General features: G+C 46.0%; 1 protein-coding gene across 2 annotated transcripts; it reads right to left on the bottom strand.

Annotated features, from left to right (window-relative positions):
* Positions 1-653: 653 nt before the first annotated feature.
* Positions 654-19,806, bottom strand: socs1a (suppressor of cytokine signaling 1a). 2 transcript variants are annotated; one of them, XM_070856759.1, is made up of 2 exons: positions 19,754-19,806; positions 654-1,645 (listed from the first exon to the last, which is right to left on the bottom strand). In XM_070856759.1, exon 2 carries the CDS (start codon positions 1,571-1,573, stop codon positions 935-937), a length of 639 nt encoding a protein of 212 aa, XP_070712860.1. In that variant the 5' UTR covers positions 1,574-1,645; positions 19,754-19,806; the 3' UTR covers positions 654-934. The 2 variants fall into 2 exon arrangements, with proteins under 2 accessions (XP_070712860.1, XP_070712859.1); XM_070856758.1 differs by lacking the exon at positions 19,754-19,806 and adding an exon at positions 2,591-2,882.
* Positions 19,807-21,274: the final 1,468 nt, after the last annotated feature.

Below are 21,274 nucleotides of genomic sequence, written 5' to 3'. Positions count from 1 at the left end.
TCCAACATTAATGCCCCCACCATAAAGCACTCCTTACATTCATGGGATCCAATTAGGCCCTTAACTAATTCCATTCAGTCAGAATAATGTGGGAATCGATCAATATAAACAAGCACAAATCGCCTTTATTTTCAATAGACCTCCTAACTCTTCTGACATGTAATGCAGTTTTCTTTCTGCTATAATCAATCATTTTCACAAACATTTTTTCTTCTTTTGGCCAAGCATTGAAGAATAATCTGAGTGGGAACTAATTGGACCATGAACTCATTCTGTGCCAAGGTGAGCGGGAGATTGAATCAGGAAACTCTAGTATTTTGGAGTAAACTAATAGTACTGTTATTACACTAATTCCATTATTGAACCAACTAAAGTGGGCATTTCTCTGGCTATCCTTTAAAGACACCGAGATGTTCTAGATTATGGCTCAGTAATAAAGTTTACCTTTAAGAGCATGTGGTCTGGGGCATTCAGTCTCTCAAGTCAAATGTGAGGATGTGTTCCTGCCTGAGTGTGAATTCAAATCAATAAATAACTCTAATAAGAATTCCAGCAGATACAGATTTGCTTAAAACAGGAAAAGAAACAGTGGCCAAAATGTATAAGAAGGAATGAGTGCCAATGGATTAAAATAACCCCAACAGAAACGTAACTGTAAAATTTCCATGATATATTTTATTTTATCACAAAATGAATTAAGTATATTGTAACTCTGCATGGCAGAAAATAATCTGAGTGGGGGCATAGATCCCACATAGTGTAAACATTTGTTGAGTCTGTAAACAGTCATGAGATAGTTCAAGTTTTCTCCAAAGATAAAAGACGATGCTACAAAGGGAAATCCCCAGAACAGAACTGAATGTAAAAAATCCAGAGATTTCATTGCCCCGTTTCTTCACAGGTCTCTCACGGTCGGGGTGGGTAATGCTGCTTTTTAAATCCGAAATGGGAACGTTTTAAGATAGTCCTTCAAGACAGGATTTAAGGGGAGCTGATCGATATTGTCTTTCCCGAACGACTCGATAATCCTTTTCCTGCAGATTTCCTGCAAGGGCTGTAGTCTGACTTTTCTGAGCGGTTTAGAGAGAAACTTCTTTGGCGAGACTGTGAAATGCTCGATCAACTTCATGACGCAGCTGAAGGACTCCTTGCTGCCGTCCAAGCAGAAAAGACCATCCTGAAACTGGATCCTGAAACTGATGGGCTCATTGGCAGTTTTGACACTAAGCGAGAAGAAATAATTCCTTTGTTTGCTGTCCCTAATAAGAAAGGTCCCCACGGGTTCAGATTTAAGCTTGCTGTGAGCCACTTCCACTGTCATTGGGCCCCAGTAAAAACCACTGTCTTCCAGGTATCTGCAAGTCCTTGTGATGATGTGGAAGTCTGACTGAGACCGGAATGTTTTGAAGTGGGTTTCCACCTGGTGGTTGCTGGGGCTGGCCCTTGCCTGCTGGTTGGGGTGCTGATGATGAGGAGATCTGTGGTCGTCTTGCTCTGCGTGTTCCAGTACCTGAGGCTCCAGTCGCTCTCTGGCATTGGCGGCTCTGTCAGTCAGGTTGCTGTCTGCCACCATCCTATAGCATAGATGATCCCGGATGGTCTCCCATAGCTAGAGGCTTCGGTGCAATGCAGAAAGTCACCAACCCTGGAAGGAAGAAGAGGTAACCGAGTGAGTCAATGAGTTCCTGTAATACGTCAGATGCGAAAATAAAATCTGCCAGTAAAGTCTGCAATTCTCATATCATTGGCGCGGAAACCAGTATTGAATGAGCAATTTATTTTGATACCAGTATTTCTTTCAAAGACCCCGTTGGAATGGTCCAGTTCTTGACCCGTGGACTGGCCATGTTGTAATTCAAATGAGGTCTCTGGAAGCAGGGAAAACCTATCCACAGTGTAAGAAATACTGTATCCAGATCTCTTCTACTGTTCTGGTTTTCAGATTGGTTGCCTAAGGCAGTCCCTTCAGAGCCCAGTAACTTGTGCCTTGGATAGGCTGCGGATCACCCCCCCCCCCTCCCCCCACACACACCACCCTCCGCCGGCCTCCAGCGGTACCAGCATTTTAACTGAGAGCCGTTGGAGGTGATGCCTTTGGTCCTGTAACTGTGTGTGCAGATTACAGCCGGGGGCAATGGGCTCCTGGTACCTCGAGTTACAGGAAATTCTCTCGCACTGGGGCCAGGTAGCATCCCGTGAGCACAAGATCACACAGACTTGCATTTCGCACTGTTTTCAGTTTAACAACAAAAATTGAGGAAAGTACTTCAAAATTGAACAGATTTAAGGTTTGGGGGATAGGAGAGTCCCTATTAAGATTTTTCTATAACTCGCGAGGTTAAATGGAAGAGTATCCCACTCTCTCAGACATATGATGTAGGCATCTTAACAATCCATGTATGTAGCTAAAGTTTATTAACCAGGACCAGGAGCCATCAGTAACTGGACTGGGCTTGTATTTTGGATTTACTGTATTCTCCAGTCATACATCTCAAAACCCGTCCCCCAAAGTTGAACATCTTGACCTCCCTCGCTAGAGTGAATAATGCAAAACAACTTTCTGTTGACAGTTAACGGCGGCTGTTCTTACCTTCTGCATCAAACTAAGAAGCTGGAGAGAAAAACCTTCAAAGAGGTCCGTGCAGACGCCAACGTGCAAAGAAAATGCGTTGGTTTAGTGAGAATGTAGCAGCTCTTTTGTCGAGAAACGGCCCTGTCGCTGCGGACGGCGAGTGCGTGCGATTCCCTGATGGAGGAGCGGTGTGTCAGATTCAGTGAGCAGTTCCTCCTTACACAGCTACAGGGCTCTGGGAGGCCGGTCACATTCATTGCCTCTCGTTAATTCTGCTCTGGGGCCCGAGCTGACAGCCCGCCTGGTTTTATATATCACCTTCCGCCCGGCTCCGATTCGAGGAAATCACCTGCTTCGAACGAACCAGTCCCGTCTCGTCCATTTCACTTTCAGTTTCACTTCCATCGCTTCTAAGAAATGTGTTTACTTTGAGGGGGGAGGGAGGGAAATGTGATGTTCTGTTTTCTCTGGAAGCCTTACTCACAATGCAGGATTTTCTTTTAAACACAGACTCCCAAAAAAAAGTAAGGGGGGAGAGGCTGGCGGATCAGCTTGCCTTCAATACGGTGGGGCCGGAGAGACAGAGAGCGGGACAAAGAGACACAGAGAACGGGAAAGGGAGTCATACCTCTCCCGTCGCAAATTGCAGATTGAACCCGAGGGAGCGATCCGGGGCTAGGCTGGCCCCGAGAATGGTGCAGAGCTGGTCGGGTACTGACCAAAAAAGACCCTTTCAAGTGATTCTTTTAACCCAACAGCACCCAGACTTCTCGTCATGGGTTTAAAAAAAAGATTTCCTTGCCTATAGCGGTCGGCATTTACCCGAAGTGCCAGCGCTCCTCCGGGGGAGGACAGCTGCGGTACGGCGGCATTTACCTGGCAACAGGGCTTTTATTGGGTTAAAATCAGGACGAACCAAGATTGGGGATGGGAGTGACGGCAGCTTTTGGGGGCGAGGGAGGGGGAGACACAACTAGGTTTAGGGTCGGGTCGCTGTAGTGCTTTTAGGATTAGGGTTGTGGGGAATCGCACTATATTAGGTTTAGGGTCGGGATTAGAGGTAGTGCTTTTAGGATTAGGGTTGTGGGGAATCGCACTATATTAGGTTTAGGGTCGGGTAGCTGTAGTACTTTTAAGATTAGGGAGAAATTGCTCGGTCAGAGTCACTCTACCCTTTACTGTTAAGAGGCGGTGAAAAATCGTTCAGAAAGATTACCACTTATCATTTAAAATCGATCTATAAGATAGACCCAGTCACAGTGAAATCCTTTCCAGTAATCTGTGTATGTGCAGCCAGTGGGTTTTGTGTCGGTGTGTGTGAGTGTGGTTGGTGGGAGGGGGGGGGGGGGGGTCACTTTAAAAAGTGTTAAGTGCAAAGCTCCTTTGGGCCAGACCAACCTATGCTGTGGCTCTGGGTTTGGGCCCATGTGTCTGATGGTAAACGGGAGCTGCGGTGCATCTGCCGGCGAGATCTCGGTCTCCTCGGCGCACGCTACACCAAAGGGGAAGAGGCTTCGGTACAAGGGTTCAGCGGCAAGCTGAAGGAAGGTGGTTGAGGGTTTCCTGGAATTGGTTTCTGACCTCCTTTAGACAAAGTGGTGCGTAGTTCGGATTTCGGGGAAGCGTCACCACATCAATGAAGCTGCAAAATATCAATGTGCTCACTTATACAAGAAGACATTGCCAGCAGTGTCACGACTGATACTTTGTCACTCGACCCTCCCCCTCCATTTCTTTGAATCGGGGAGGGAGGGGAATGGGGAGGGAGGGGAATATTTGCATCGCCACTTCAGTCCCAAGTGCTTGACTGGATTTGGTTACTGTCAAATGCATAGTAAGACACTGTCTGATAGTTTTAATACCTTTTTAGTCAAGTGCTCAGTAAGGGCTATATTTAGTGCATTCATTACCAACCACGGTGTGGATCTTGATTCATTTTCTGTAAGTCTGAAGAATACAGTAAAGTGGTCTAAAGAGAACTTTAACATATTGGCAAGGTTCCCTGAGTGAATGGGTACACCTTGGCCCCTGACATAATGCTGTGCGAGTTCAACATACCAGCACATGGAAGCCTCATCTACTCACCGGGAATTGCTGTCCCCGCTGTTTTAGCACAGGTTAATGGCACCACTAAAATAATGAAATGAAGGAATCTCTGATAAGCCCATTGGTAATCTGGAACTCTTCTCCACCCAAAAGCTTTGAGCATGATCAATTGAAAATGTCAAAACTGGGATTGATAGATTTTTGTTAGACAAGGGTAGTAAAGGTTACGGAACCAAGGCAAGTGGATGGAGTTAAGATACAGATCAGCTGTGATCTCATTGAATGGTGGAACAGACGTGAGGGGCTGAATGGCCTGCTCCTGTTCCGTATGCCCGACACAAGACTCCCAAAGCAAGTGCTCTACTTGGAACTCCTACAAGGCAAGTGAGCCCCAGGTGGACAGAGGAAACGTTTCAAGGACACCCTCAAAGCCTCCTTGATAAAGTGCAACATCCCCACTGACACCTGGGAGTCCCTGGCCAAAGACCGCCCTAAGTGGAGAAAGTGCATTCAGGCGGGCGCTGAGCACCTCAAGTCTTGTCACCGAGAGCATGCAGAAAGCAAGCGCAGGCAGCGGAAGGAGCATGCGGCAAACCAGACTCTCCACTCTTTCCCTCAATGACTGTCTGTCCCACGTGTGACAGAGACTGTAATTCCCGTATTGGACGGTACAATTACCTGGGAACTCACTTTTAGAGTGAAAGCAAGTCTTCCTCGATTTCGAGGGACTGCCTATGATGATGATGTTCCCAGAGCTAGTGTCCGACTGTGTAATTCCACGATTTTTCGGAAATTCGGCTTGGGCGGCGCAAAGCGGACAGCTAACGCATTGGCCGCTTGTTATATGCCCCGCCTGATCCTCAGTCTATCGACTTCAATGGAGCTGAATATCACGCGAGGCTTATAACGGGCGGCTGATGCGATACCGACCATTTTGTGCTGCCGCCCCAAGTCGAATTTCTATCCACTCTCGTCTAAAGTCTGAGACCAGCAATTGCAGAGTTCATTCCAGCCGGGTGGTACCTTGTTGATACCGCCTGCCTGCCAATCAGACTCTCAGGACCAGGAGCTAAATGGAGCTTCACTGAAGTGCTTTGGGGCGCTATATAAATGCAAACTGTTCCCTTTAATTCTTCTACATCTGGACAGAGCTTGATTCCGGGCCAGTAAATTGTAAACATTTTACGAGCAGAGTCGGAAACACTCGCACTCGTAAAACATTTAAAAGAACTCTGCACAGGTTTATACAACGTGACCAGGTGGCACATACTTCCTCCCCGCCATCACTTCCCAACTCACTCTGCTCTTCAGGCTGAGTTATAGTGGTCGGATTTTACACCCAGACTGGAGCGTGGCCCAGTAAGAGCAGGGCCCGTCCAGGAGCGGGAGCAGTGAGGCTTAGCCGATGTTAAAAGCCGGGTCTCATCCACTTGCCAACTTCCCAAACAAGACGGTCTGGATGCTGATGGGAAGTGGCTGCCCATCAGTTAATATCAGGTGGCTTGGAGATTTCCACTGGGGGAATGGTCCCTGGCACAAGGTAAGTGCATCGGAGGGCCTGGGGAGGGGAACCGTGGTCAGGAGGGGAATGGGGGGTAAGATTTTCCTGTGGGCCCAGAATAGCACACCTACTCCTGGCCCACAAAGAAACCTGTCAAAAATTAAACCTGTACACTCACTGGTCTCATTCTCCCCTCCTTTTGCCTTTCTACATCATGCCTTTTGCAATGTAATCCTCCTGTCCTCCACTCTATCACAGGCCTCTCTCTTTTACTCTTTACCGGTGAAAGCTCACGGACCTGAAACATTTAACTCTTGTTTTTTCTCTCTCCACAGATGCTGCCTGGCCTGCTGAGTGTGTTTTCCAGCATTTTTCTGTTTTTATTTCAGATTTCCAGCATCCGCAGTATTTTGCCTTTGTGAGTTTAGGTGCAGCTTGTCAGTATAGCATTTCACTGCTCTATTGTTCTTACAGATAGCAGGCAAGTCTCTGTGAAAAGGAAGCCCGGGGAGACTGTGCGGAAATGTCTGATATGTGTGTGTTATGTGTGATGCAGTGGTGCAGGACAGCAGAATGAGCAGTTACGAGGAAGTCTGGGCATACGTAAGTTGTTAATTAGTGTAGACCAATATAGTGCAGCGAGGATAAGTGTCACTGAGCTAAAATGTGGGGGAGGGGAGGTTCCATTAATTTGTGCAGCACTTTTACACAGATGAATAAAGATGTAGGTGAATGTATATTTAGATGATTCTTTTTTTCTGTTTGGTCTGTGGGAGTTGTGATGCACATACCGTCCAGGATCAGAATAAGTAATCTTAGGGACAATGAAATGGTACTGGTAGTTAGTCATGAGTAACAAATATAATGGCCTAGAAATCGGATCGCGCCCGGACTGAGGGGGAAAATCCGCTTTCAGCGCATGCTTCACACGCCCATAGAGGCAGGACCATGGCAAATTGGTCCGCCGTGTTTAATAGTTTACCGGCGAGCTGTAGGCGACTGTCACGGCCCCAGAGGTAGCATGTGGGGTTGAGGGTGGGGGAGCAAAATCGGCGATCTGGGATGAGATCCAAAGGTAAGTCCACTAGACGGGAGGTGAACATGGGCTGTCAGCGGCCCACAGTTTCATTATGGAGCTGGGAGGATCACTCCTGCTCCTCCTGGCTCCATCTTGGCTCCACATTAAAGTAAGTGAAAAACATTAAACTTACTTCCTGGGTAACAGCCTCTAGCGGTCCTTTGGCTCCGTAAACTTCAGGTCATCCAAAACTCAGCTGCCCATGTCCTAACTTGCACCAAGTCCCATTCACCCATCCTCCCTGTGCTCGCTGACCTACATTGGCTCCCAGTTACGCAACGCCTCGATTTAAAAATGCTTATCCTTGTTTTCAAATCCCTTCATGGCCTCGCCCCTCCCTATCTCTGTAACCTCCACCAGCCCTACAACCCTCCGAGATATATGCACTCCTCCAATTCTGGTCTCTTGAGTATCCCTGATTTTAATCGCTTCACCATTGGTGGCTGTGCCTTCACCAGCTGAGGCACCAAGCTCTGGAACTCCCTCCCCAAACCTCGCCACCTCTCTACCTTTCTTTCCTCCTTTAAGACGCTCCGTAAAACCTACCTCTTTGACCAAGTCTGCCCCATTATATCCTTATGTGGCTTGGTGTCAGATATTGTTTAATAATTGCTCCTGTGAGGCGCCTTGGGACGTTTTACTACATTAAAGCTGCTATATAAATGCAAGTTGCTGTTGTTGTTGTTGCTGTTGCTGTGCACCTGAGAAAGCTCCACCGCAGCATACACGGTGCTTGCAGCAGTCGGTCGGCAACAAATTTCACAAAGGGGCCAGAAATAGATGTTAGCTGCCCCCCCCCCCCCGCTGATTTGCATAAGCAATAGACCTAGCTATTCCCCCCCACCCACACTTGTCCCAAGGTTGAGGCCCACCCATTGTGACCTCCACAATGCACAACCTCAGCTCTGGCCAAGGTCCAGTCCCATCCAGCTGACTATTGCAGCCCTTCATTCTGAGACCCAGCAGACACGTCCCATTCCCCGTATAGGCTTAGCCCCACGCTCAACGCAGCCCAGTCCCTGAGATACAAGATCCGAGCTACCCATAGGACATTGCCCAGCCTCTCCTCTTCCTCCTCACTTTGTACCTGGCCAGCTCTTGATGGCTGCTATATCCTTCCTCAGCCAGGCATGTGAAAGACTGTGCTGCCACAGTCCATGAGACCCTGACCCACCGCTCCTCACAGCTGCTGAGTGGATGTGTGAGAGAACACACTACTGTGAGTCTAATCTGATAAACAGCAATAGCTGATCCAACCAGTGATAGCGAACACAGAGTGAACAGGTCCTGCCACAAGCTCTGAGGGACTCTATAGATGGACCCAGATTCAGCCTGGGTAACATACCCAGAAAATGTATACTATTAAATAGATTACACAAATATAATTGTATATTTTATTGCTGGTTCTGCTCTCATGCATTGTATACAAACCAGGGAACAATGCGCCATTTCAATGGAATGGTTTGAGATATTATCACAGCCAGCCCACACATCATGTGCTGCAGCTCCGTGGTGAATATTTGAGGGGAACAATTTCCTAGTGGGGGCTGAGCCCAGTAATGCAACAAATGGTTATTAAATATTTCACACTGAGCATTGAAATCCTGGACAATTCCTGGATTTTGGAATAGAGTAAAGAATATGAATGTACAAAAATGGAAGACGTATATTTTTCTGGCAAGTAAACATTTTTTTAAATTCTGTGCTCAGAGCCTTGTCTGTGTATTTAATCAGACCAGATAGGCTTGTCGCAGACTGGCATGCAGATGGGGACAAGCTTGGACTTCCAAGTTGGGGGTCTATCATTCGCAAACCGATGTCAACGTTTGCTTTGCTTTTACTTTCCTTCGAACCAAAAGTAGTTTTAGAATTAGCAATCTTTAATCCTGACTTCTATTTTAGGGCATGATTACAAAATAAATTTATATAAATTTCTAAGTAGTTGGCCTGATTTGCATGAACTTATTTTGTGCCCAAAAGCAAGAATCACAATGAAAAATATCTAATTCTTAAATTACTTTGAAAAAGATTTCTTGTGTTCGCTATTGCTGGTTGGATCAGCTATTGCTGTACGTGTTTTAGATTAGACTCACAGTAGTGTGTTCTCTCACATACCCACCCATCAGCATGGGTCCAACTGCATTTTTATGTAGCACACAAGTGAACTTGTTCAGCTGTGTGTGGGGGTGTTTGTGTGTGTGTTGGTCATTCCACCATCTTGGGTAGGCCTCGAGCCCAAGTGTGAATGTTAGTCATAGGTAGGATTCTAACCTGGCCTCCCGGCCTATGATTAACAGGCGTAGCAGAGCACAGTACACCACAGAGTGGAACAATACGCTAAAGCACAGTAGAGCACAACCACATACATATTGCATCATTGGGTCAGCCTGGTGACAAATTACATCATGCAAAATATCACATTATTTCATGAAATTTAAAAAAAAAAGTAAATCGGTTGAGAGTTAAAGTGACTGTGACTGTGAGACTGAAACCCAATGCCAGTGACACTTGAATGTGTTATGGTGAGGCTGCTACTTTATAGAGACAGCACCTTTCACAGAAAGGTGAGGGTGGCTATTACAAAATTACTCTTTTGTTCCTTACACACAGCAAGACCATTGCAGGCTGAGCACAGAGTAGCATTGGCAAGATCGGCTCTGAAGTGGTCCACATCCTTTTTAAATGGGCCCTCTGCTGAAGGAGATCTTGTAGTCTTGGATTGAGTTGGAATACAGGGATAAAAGTAGAAAAAAATACATAAAAGTCCATTGCCAGTTAAAGAAAGCTATGCTTTAAAGAAACATATTTCTTCCATTTTGATCCCTCTACTCATTGGCTCTTTGCATCTACATTTCCCTGGGTCTGACGGTTTAACCATACAACCCATGGGAATCTCCATGGGCCCCCATCAGTGCTGCTGCTGCCAGGCAATGTCATAAATGGGTCGTGAGCAGTGATTTCCCCACCCTTACCATCACCATAGCACTTCCCCAAGATGAATCATCCCAGTCAGGCAAACTCAGCACCAAGGGGAAGCCCAAAAATGAATGCCAGTCAAGACTATGGTTTTGAATTCAGCTCCTTTCAGTAATTAATTAAGAGCCCAGTGAAGGCTCCCAATCATTTTTTTAAATTATTGTGACACAGTTTAACTTTCACCATATTGTCAGTAAAGAGATTTTGTGAAACCTTTATTATTCTAACTTACTGGTAAACTATTAAAGCTCCTAAAAGTATTCATAATATTTGTGAATTGCAATCCAATTGCAAATCTGTTTAGATTATGAATATTTGTGGACCTAGCGAGCACATACCTGTATGTACAAATACAACGTGTATTTATTTAAATTGCAAAATATTAGCAGCATAAATATTTGTAGTTTTGCAATAAGTACAGTAATACAAGCTTTCAAAGCCACAGATGAGCCATCAATCGGCCCACATGTCTCTAAGAGTTTAAAGTTTATAGATGAACTTCCCCATCAACCTTTCTCGAGGCATATGCTCGCCTATAAGACTGTATCCCCCTTTTTTGTCATAATGTATTGTTTATCCTTGTCATATAATGCATCTCTTGTGTCCAAAAGGATGGAATGGGTAACATAAAGAAAGAAATTGCATTTATATTGTGCCTTTTATGACCTCAGGACGTCCCAGAGTGCTTTACAAGCAATGATGCACTTTTGAAGTGTAGTCACTGTTGTAATGTAGGAAACACGGCAGTCAATTTGTGCACAGCAAGCTTCCACAAACAACAGTGAAATAAGTGACCAGATTGTCTGTTTTTGGTGGTGTTGGTCGAGGGATAAATGATGGGCAGGACACAGGTGAACTCCCGTGCTCTTCTTCGAAAAGCTGTGAGGTCTGTTACATCTTCCTGAGAGGGCAGGCGGGGTCTCAGTTTAACATCTCATCTGATAGCCAGCACCTCCGACAGCACTCCCTCAGTACTGCGCTGGCGTGCCAGCCTAGGTTATGTGCTTAAGTTTCTGGAGCGGGACTTGAACACACGATCTTCATGCTTCCACTACAAGGCCACCGCTGGAAGCTAGTTACCAGGAAGCACTCTAAAAGACACTGGGTGGTAGTTCTCCATCTGACTTTCCCTTCGGCTCGCCTGTAGGAGTGGCCTGTATTGTTAAAGGCCTCCCTGCAGCATCAGAGCCAAGGTTAAACTTTTGTTCTGCATTAATTGATACTATCCGCCGCTGGAAATTCCTTCACTGCTCTTTTTCATTTAAAGAACAGTTAAAATATTGAGTGCTCCTGATATAATTGGGGGAAACTGGCTTGGACGGGTCAAGCCAAAATTGGCTCAGAGGCAAGAAGCAAAGGGCAGTGATTGATAGGTGTTTTTGCGACTGGAAGGATGTTTCCAGTGGGGTTCCGCAAGGTTCAGTACTAGGCCCCTTGCTTTTTGTGATATACATCAATGATCTAGACTTGAATATAGGGGGTATGATTAAGAAGTTTGCAGATGATACTAAAATCGGCAGTGTGGTTGATAATGAAGAAGAAAGCTGTAGACTGCAAGAAGATATCAATCAATTGATCAGAACAGTGGCAAATGGAATTTAATCCAGAGAAGTGTGAGGTAATGCATTTTGGGAGGTCTAACAAGGAAAGGGAATACACATTAAATGGTAGAATACTGAGAAATGTAGAAGAACAAAGACCTTGGAGTGCATGTCCACAGATCCCTGAAAGAACATTAGAATATAAGAAATAGGAGCAGGAGTAGGCTATACGGCCCCTCGAGCCTGCTCCGCCATTTAATACGATCATGGCTGATCCGATCATGGACTCAGGTCCACTTCCCCGCCCACTCTCCTTTATTCCTTTATCGTTTAAGAAACTGTCTATTTCTGTCTTAAATTTATTCAATGTTCCAGCTTCCACAGCTCTCTGAGGCAGCGAATTTCACAGATCCACAACCCTCTGAGAGAAGAAATTTCTCCTCATCTCAGTTTTAAGATCGTGCCCTCTGGTTCTAGTCTCCCCATCAGTGGAAACATCCTCTCTGCATCTACCTTGTCAAGCCCCCTCGTAATCTTATACGTTTCGAAAAGATCACCTCTCATTCTTCTGAATTCCAATGAGTAGAGGCCCAACCTACTCAACTTTTCCTCATAAGTCAATCCCTCATCTCTGGAATCAACCGTGTGAACCTCCGAACTGCCTCCAAAGCAAGTATATCCTTTCGTAAATATGGAAACTAAAACTGCACGCAGCATTCCAGGTGTGGCCTCACCAATACCCTGTACAACTGTAGCAAGATTTCCCTGTTTTTATACTCCATCCCCTTTGCAATAAAGGCCAAGATTCCATTGGCCTTCCTGATCACTTGCTGTACCTGCATTCTAACCTTTTGTGTTTCATGAAAGTAGCAGGCCAGGTAGATGAGGTGGTTAAGAAGGCATAAGGAATGCTTGCCTTTATTAGCCAAGGCATAGAATACAAGAGTAGGGGGTTTATGCTTGAACTGTATAAAACACTGGTTAGGCCACAGCTGGAGAACTGCGTGCAGTTCTGGTCACCGTATTACAGGAAGGACGTGATTGCACTGGAGAGGGTAGAGAGGAGATTTACAAGAATGTTGCCGGGAGTGGAGAATCTAAGCTATGAGGACAGATTAAGTAGGCTGGATTTGTTTTCATTGGAACAGAGGAGGCTGAGGGGCGACCTCATTGAGGTATATAAAATTATGAGGGGCCTAGATATAGTGGATAGAAAGGGCCTATTTCCCTTAGCAGAAGGGTCAACAACCAGGGGGCATAAATTTAAAGTAATTGGTAGAAGGTTTAGAGGGAATTTGAGGGGAAATTTCATCACGCAGAGAGTTATGGGAGTCTGGAACTCACTGCCTGAAAGAGTGGTAGAGGCAGAAACCCTGATCACATTTAAAAAGTATTTGGATGTGCACCTGAAGTGCTGTAACCTGCAGGGTTACGGACCTAGAGCTGGAAGGTGGGATTAGGCTGGGTAGCCTCTTGTTGGCCGGCATGGACACTTCTATGTAAACTTCCAATTGAACAAGTACTTTGGTTCTGTCTTCACGAAGGAAGACACAAATAACCTTCCGGAAATACTAGGGGACAGAGGGTCTAGTGAGAAGGAGGAACTGAAGGAAATCCGTATTAGGTGGGAAATTGTGTTAAGGAAATTGATGGGATTGAAGGCCGATAAATCCCCGGGGCCTGATAGGCTGCATCCCAGAGTACTTAAGGAAGTGGTCCTAGAAATAGTGGATGCATTGGTGATCATTTTCCAACAGTCTATCGACTTTGGAGCAGTTCCTATGGACTGGAGGATAGCTAATGTAACACCACTTTTTAAAAAAGGAGGGAGAGAGAAAACAGGTAATTATAGACCGGTTAGCCTGACATCGGTAGTGGGGAAAATGTTGGAATCAATTATTAAAGATGAAATAGCAGCGCATTTGGAAAGCAGTGACAGGATCGGTCCAAGTCAGCATGGATTTATGAAAGGGAAATCATGCTTGACAAATCTTCTAGAATTTTTTGAGGATGTAACTAGTAGAGTGGACAAGGGAGAACCAGTGGATGTGGTGTATTTGAACTTTCAAAAGGCTTTTGACAAGGTCCCACACAAGAGATTTTTGTGCAAAATTAAAGCACATGGTATTGGGGGTAATCTACTGAGGTGGATAGAGAACTGGTTGGCAGACAGGAAGCAGAGAGTCGGGATAAACGGGTTCTTTTCAGAATGGCAGGCAGTGACTAGTGGGATGCCGCAGGGCTCAGTGCTGGGACCTCAGCTATTTACAATACACATTAATGATTTAGATGAAGGAATTGAGTGTAATATCTCTAAGTTTGCAGATGACACTAAGCTGTGTGGCAGTGTGAGCTGTGAGGAGGACGCTAAGAGGCTGCAGGGTGACTTGAACAGGTTTGGTGAATGGGCAGATGCAGTATAATGTGGATAAATGTGAGGTTATCCACTTTGGGGGCAAAAACACGAAGGCAGAATATTATCTGAATGGTGACAGATTAGGAAAAGGGGAGGTGCAGCGAGACCTGGGTGTCATGGTTCATCAGTCATTGAAAGTTGGCATGCAGATAGAGCAGGCGGTGAAGAAGGCAAATGGTATGTTGGCCTTCATAACTAGCGGATTTGAGTATAGGAGCAGGGAGGTCTTACTGCAGTTGTATAGGGCCTTAGTGAGGCCTCACCTGGAATATTAGGTTCAATTTTGGTCACCTAATCTGAGGAAGGATGTTATTGCTGTTGAGGGAATGCAGCGAAGGTTCACCAGAATGATTCCCGGGATGGCAGGACTGACATATGAGGAGAGACTGGATCGACTGGGCCTGTATTCACTGGAGTTTAGAAGGATGAGAGGGGATCTCATAGAAACATATAACATTCTGACGGGACTGGAAGGTTAGATGCAGGAAGAATGTTCCCAATGCTTGGGAAGTCCAGAACCAGGGGACACAGTCTAAGGATAAGGGATAAACCATTTAGGACCGAGATGTGGAGAAACTTCTTCACTGAGAGTTGTTAACCTGTGGAATTCTCTACCGCAGAGAGTTGTTGATGCCAGTTCATTGGATATATTCAAGAGGGAGTTAGATATGGCCCTTACGGCTAAAGGGATCAAGGGGTATGGAGAGAAAGCAGGAAAGTGGTACTGAGTGAATGATCAGTCATGATCTTATTTGAATGGTGGTGCAGGCTCGAAGAGCTGAATGGCCTACTCCTGCACCTATTTTCTATGTTTTCCATGATTCTATGAATAAGAATCAGTGATGTGGCACCTTCATGAAGCCAGTTTCCTCGTTGTGTCATCAGCAATTACCAGTTATGATTTTTATCTTGCCAAGTTCCTGCCTTGTCCTATTCTCCTGAATCTTGAGATCATGTTGCATTATTTGACTTCCATAGCCTTGTCCAAGTAGCCATTATTCATGTTTGGACTTGACACAGTGTTGTCGGCCTATTTGATTGGGAAGCATCACATCAGCGCCTGATCCAGTCCTCACTTGATGTCCATATATACAGACTTCCAGAAGAGGTTACTGTTACATATGTAAACCTGTAATTACCATGTCTAACCACCAAAGGGCTTATCCCCTGGAGTCCCAAGGGATCCCACAATCCCTTGGGAGCACCTGTATATAAGGAGGCCTCACCAGGCTGGAGAGGCACTTTGAGATCTGTAATAAAGGACTACACTTACTTTGAGCTTGCAGTATCTAGTCTGACTCTTTATCCAAGATATAACAACTGGCGACGAGATACACTTGATGAACCCCAATGCAACAATGCAGAGAACTGTGGGCATCCTGGAGAAATTTTCAAAGGGAGATGATTGGGAAACCTTCGTGGAGCGACTTGACCAATACTTCATGGCCAACAAGCTGGAAGGAGAAGGGAATGCTGCCAAACGAAGGCCGATCCTCCTCACCGTTTGCGGGGCACCAACGTATGGCCTCATGAAAAACCTGCTTGCTCCAGCAAAACCCACAGACAATCGTACGATAAGTTGTGCACACTGGTCCGGGAGCATCTAAACCCGAAGGAAAGCGTTCTGATGGTGAGGTATCAGTTCTACACGTACAAGAGGTCTGAAGGCCAGGAAGTGGCGAGCTACGTTGCCGAGCTAAGGCGCCTTGCAGGACATTGCGAATTTGAAGGACACTTGGAGCATATGCACAGGGACATCTTTGTACTTGGCATTGGCCATGAAGTAATACTTTGCAAACTTTTGACTGTAGAGACACCAACCTTGAGTAAAGCCATAGCAATAGCCCAGGCAATTATCTCCATCAGTGACATTACCAAACAAATTTCCCAGCACACTAGTGCTGCTGCAAGTACTGTGAACAAAGTACTGTTGTTTTCGAATCGAAATGCACATGGCAGGACTTACACGCCTGTAGCTGCACGTCCGCAGATGACTCAGAGTCTGCCATCAAGAGTGGTGAATACAAGGCAATTAACACCTTGTTGGCACTGCGGGGGTGATCATCGATTCCATTCATGCCACTTCAATGGATACGTTTGCAAGGGCTGTGGAACAATGGGGCACCTCCAACGGATGTGCAGGAGAGCTGCAAACCCTGCTGATCCTGCATGTTGCAGAGGAGGACAGATCCATGGTGGATCATGATGAACCAGAGCCTCAGACCGAGGAGGCAGACGTATATGAGGTACACACATTTACCACAAAGTGTCCCCCGATAATGCTGAAGGTTGAATTAAATGGACTCCCGGTGTCCATAGAGCGGGACACAGGTGCAAGCCAGTCCATAATGAGTAAAAAGACTTTCGATAAGTTGTGGTGCAGGCTTCAAGGCCAGCCCTGACTCCCATTCGTACCAAACTGAGAACGTACACAAAGGAACTGATTCCCGTAATTGATAGTGCTACCGTAAAGATCTCCTACGATGGAGTGGTGCATGATTTACCGCTCTGGGTGTTACCGGGTGATGGCCCCATGCTGTTTGGCAGGAGCTGGCTGGGAAAGATACGCTGGAACTGGGACGACGTCCGAGCGCTTTCGTCCGTCGACGACACCTCATTTGCCCAGGTCCTAAGCAAGTTCCCCTCGCTGTTCGAACCAGGCATCGGGAAGTTCCAAGGAGCAAAAGTGCAGATCCATTTGATTCCGGGAGCACGACCCATCCATCACAAGGTGAGAGCGGTACCTTACATGATGAGAGAGAGGGTGGAGATCGAGCTGGACAGGCTGCAACAAGAGGACATAATTTCGCCGATCGAATTCAATGAGTGGGCCAGTCTGATTGTTCCAGTCCTCAAGGTAGATGGCACCATCAGAATCTGTGGTGATTACAAAGTAACTATTAATCGTTTCTCACTGCAGGATCAATACCCGCTACCAAAGGCAAATGACCTATTTGCAACGCTGGCGGGAGGGAAAACATTCACGAAGCTGGATTTGACCTCGGCCTACATGGCGCAGGAGCTGGAGGAATCTTCGAAAGGCGTCACCTGCATCAACACGCACAAAGGTCTTTTTGTTTACAACAGATGCCTGTTTTGGATTCAATCAGCCGCGGCGATATTCCAGAGGAACATGGAAAGCTTGTTGAAGTTGTTCCCGCGCACCGTGGTCTTCCAGGACGACATCTTGGTTACAGGTCGGGACACCGTCGAGCACCTGCAGAACCTGGAGGAGGTTCTTAGTCGGCTTAATTGTGTGGGGCTCAGGCTAAAACATTCGAAGTGCATTTTCCTGGTGCCTAAAGTGGAGTTCCTGGGGAGAAGAATCACAGCGGGTGGCATCAGGCCCACCGACTTGAAGACGGAGGCAATCAAAAACGCACCGCGACCACAAAACGTGTCGGAGCTGTGGTCATTTCTAGGACTCCTGAACTATTTTGGTAACTTCTTACCAGGTCTTAGCACATTGTTAGACCCCCTGCACTCTTTACTGCGTAAAGGAGATGAATGGGTATGGGGTAAAAGCCAAGAAAATGACTTTGAGAAAGCTAGGAAGCTGTTATGTTCAAACAAATAGCTTGTGTTGTACGATCCATGTAAGCATGTGATGCGTCGTCGTACGGGGTCGGGTGTGTATTGCAACAAGCTATTGAATTTGGGAAATTGCAACTGGTTGCTTATGCATCCAGAAGTCTGTCTAAGGCTGAGAGGGCCTACAGTATGATCGAAAAAGAAGCGTTAGCGTGTGTTTATGGGGTAAAGAAAATGCATCAATATCTGTTTGGGCACAAATTTGAATTGGAAACCGACCATAAGCCCCTTATATCCCTCTTTTCTGAAAATAAAGGGGATAAATACGAATGAATTGGCCCGCATCCAGAGATGGGCGCTCACCTTGTCCGCAGACAACAACGCCATCCGCCACAGGCCAGGCACAGAAAACTGTGCTGATGCTCTCAGTAGGCTACCATTGCCCACTACCGGGGTGGAGATGGCACAGCCTGCAGATTTACTTATGGTAATGGAAGCATTCGAGAGTGAGCAATCACCTGTTATCGCCCGACACATTAGAATCTGGATGAGCCAGGACCCCTTACTGTTCTTAGTAAAAAACTGTGTGCTCCACGGGAGTTGGTCTAGTGTCCCGTTAGAGATGCAGGAAGAAATAAAGCTGTACCAGCGGCGCAAAGATGAAATGTCAAGACAGGCAGACTGCCTCCTATGGGGCAATCGGGTAGTTATGCCAAAAAAGGGCAGGGACACTTTCATTAGTGATCTCCACGGTACCCACCCAGGCATTATAATGATGAAAGCGATAGCCAGATCCCATGTGTGGTGGCCCGGTATCGATGCAGACTTAGAGTCCTGTGTGCACAAATCTAATACATGTTCCCAGTTAAACAATGCACCCAGGGAGGCGCCACTAAGTTTATGGTCTTGGCCCTCCAAGCCGTGGTCTAGGGTTCATGTCGACTATGCAGGCCCATTCTTGGGAAAAATGTTTTTAGTGGTCGTAGATGTGTATTCCAAGTGGATTGAATGTGTGATAATGTCGACAAGTACGTCCGCTGCCACCATTGAAAGCCTACCGTCCATGTTTGCTATACACGGCGTGCCTGATGTCCTTGTAAGTGACAATGGGCTGTGCTTTACCAGTGCCAATTTCAAGGAATTCATGATCCGCAATGGGGTCAAACATGTCACGTCTGCCCCATTTAAGCCAGCGTCCAACGGTCAGGCAGAACAAGCAGTTCAAACAATCAAGCAGAGCTTGAAAAGGGTAACTGAAGGCTCACTGCAGACTCGCTTATCCCAAGTCCTGCTTAGTTACCGCACAAGACTCCACTCGCTCACCGGGGTTCCTCCCACTGAACTGCTCATGAAAAGGACACTAAGACAAGGCTCTCATTAGTCAACCCTGATCTACACGAACAGGTAGAGAGCAGGCGACTTGAACAGAATACATATCATGATCGCGCAAATGTGTCACGCGAAATTGAGATAAATGATCCTGTATTTGTGTTGAACTATGGACAAGGTCCCAAGTGGATTGCTGGCACTGTTTTGGCCAAAGAGGGGAGTAGAGTGTGGTCAAACTCGCAAATGGATTCACCTGCAGAAAACACTTGGACTAAACCAAACTCAGATTTACAGACTATCCAGAACAACCCACAATAGACTCGACCTTTTTCGACCCTCCAACACACACACAAGTGGCAACCGACCCAGCGGTTGACCAGGAGGCAGAACCCATCACCTGCAGCAGTCCAGCAGGACTCACCACCCCAACAGTCCAGCAAGGCCAGCTGCACAGCAGCCCAGTGAAGACCCAACAAACAACTCACCAACACCAGCATTTGCACCAAGACGATCAACCAGGTAAAGGAAGGCCCCAGATTGACTCACATTGTAAATAGTTACACTATTGACTTTGGCGGGGGCGGGGGTGGGGGAGCGTTGTTATGTATACAAACCTGTAATTACCATGTCTAACCACCTAAGGGCTTATCCCCTGGAGTCCCAAGGGATCCCACAATCCTTTGGGAGCACCTGTACATAAGGAGGCCTCACAGGCTGGAGAGGCACTCTGAGATCTGTAATAAAGGACTACAGTCACACTTACTTTGAGCTTGCAGGATCTAGTCTGACTCTTTATCCAAGATATAACAGTTACTGGATAGAGATCTGGAGCAGGGGCCTTGACTGACAATCCCCTTCTTAACCTGGGTCTTCAGTTTAATGTCTCATCTGAAAGACAGCGTCACTAACCAATGCAGCACTCCTTCAGTATTGTATTGAAGTGTCAGCCTAAATGATGTGTTCAAGTTCTGGAGTGAGGCTTCAAATCCATAACCTTCTGGTTTAGAGGCTAGAGTGTTACCAATGAGCTAAGCTGACATTGTCCGGGAGCTTGAAAGAAGTGGACATAGACCTAGACTATGCTTATAATTAATTTTGAGCTGGACAATAACATAAGTTCCAGGTAGATTATCTGTGCATGTGAAAGATAGCAATTGTCTACAGTACTGCTCCACGTATTGGGTCCAAACTCCAGTAGTCTGCATTGTTCTCCAGATCCAGGCCCACTCCTACTTATGTTCTGTTCCCATCAGCCGATCTGTAACATATTGCAACGAGATTGCAATTATAGAATTAATGTCTGATGAGGCTTACTGGCACATTAAACATTGATTAATTGGGTGGATTTGGTTGCAAAGTAAACTGCTCAGAATAACTAGCCGGGGAAAAGATCCTGGAGTATGATCAAGTAAAGTAACACACCTGGATTTCTGTGCAATTTATCGAAAAGTACCTTTAAAGCCCTGGCCACAACTGTTAGCATAACAACTCTAACTGGACCATGGCAGGGTCATATAGATTTTAAAAAAATGAAAGTCCTACAGAAAGCGGGAGAAACAATGAGAGAAAGAGTTGGAGCCAAGAGATACAGAGACAATAAAAGAATGTTTCTGACAGTCCTAGAGCGAGAAAGAGGGAGAAAAAAAGAGTGGAAGACAAATAGAAGGCCAGAGAGGGAGAAAAGAAGAATTCGTTTGGGAGATGAATAAAGAAACAAAATCCTGCATTTATATAGTGCTTGTGACATCCTGAAAGTACTTCTGAAGTGAAGTCACTGTTGTGTAGGCACATGTATCAGTGAAGTGAAGTCACTGTTGTGTAGGCACATGTATCAGTGAAGTGGAGTCACTGTTGTGTAGGCACATGTATCAGTGAAGTGAAGTCACTGCTGTGTAGGCACATGTATCAGCCAATTTGCTCACACGAGACTCCACAAACAGCCAATAAGATAAATAACTAATGACTCTATTTTGATGGTGACGATTGAGGGATAGACATTGCCCGGACATCAGGAGAACTTCTCTTTACATAGTGGCATGTTTTACCCTGACTCCGCGGAACAGGCAGATGGACCTCAGTTTAACGTCTCAGCCAAAGGACGGTCCCTCCAACAATGCAACCCTCTCTCTGTGCTATACTGAAGTGTCAGCTTACGTTACGTGCTTAAGTACTGGGTTTGAACCTACAGTCTTTCTAACTCCGAGGTTAGAATGCTGCCACTGAGCCAAACTAACACTACATATATTTATAGAGAGAAAATTAGGTTTGTTTTGCTTTTATCTGT

The sequence above is a fragment of the Pristiophorus japonicus genome, chromosome 15, assembly GCF_044704955.1.
Source record: "Pristiophorus japonicus isolate sPriJap1 chromosome 15, sPriJap1.hap1, whole genome shotgun sequence".
Lineage (NCBI taxonomy): Eukaryota > Metazoa > Chordata > Chondrichthyes > Pristiophoridae > Pristiophorus > Pristiophorus japonicus.
The sequence above is the reverse complement of the archived record's forward strand: the minus strand, read 5'-3'. Positions and strand labels throughout refer to the sequence as shown.

What these genes read in the sequence shown, in the direction of transcription:
- socs1a (XM_070856759.1), bottom strand. Translation starts at nt 1,573, where the DNA reads ATGGTGGCAGACAGCAACCTGACTGACAGAGCCGCCAATGCCAGAGAG.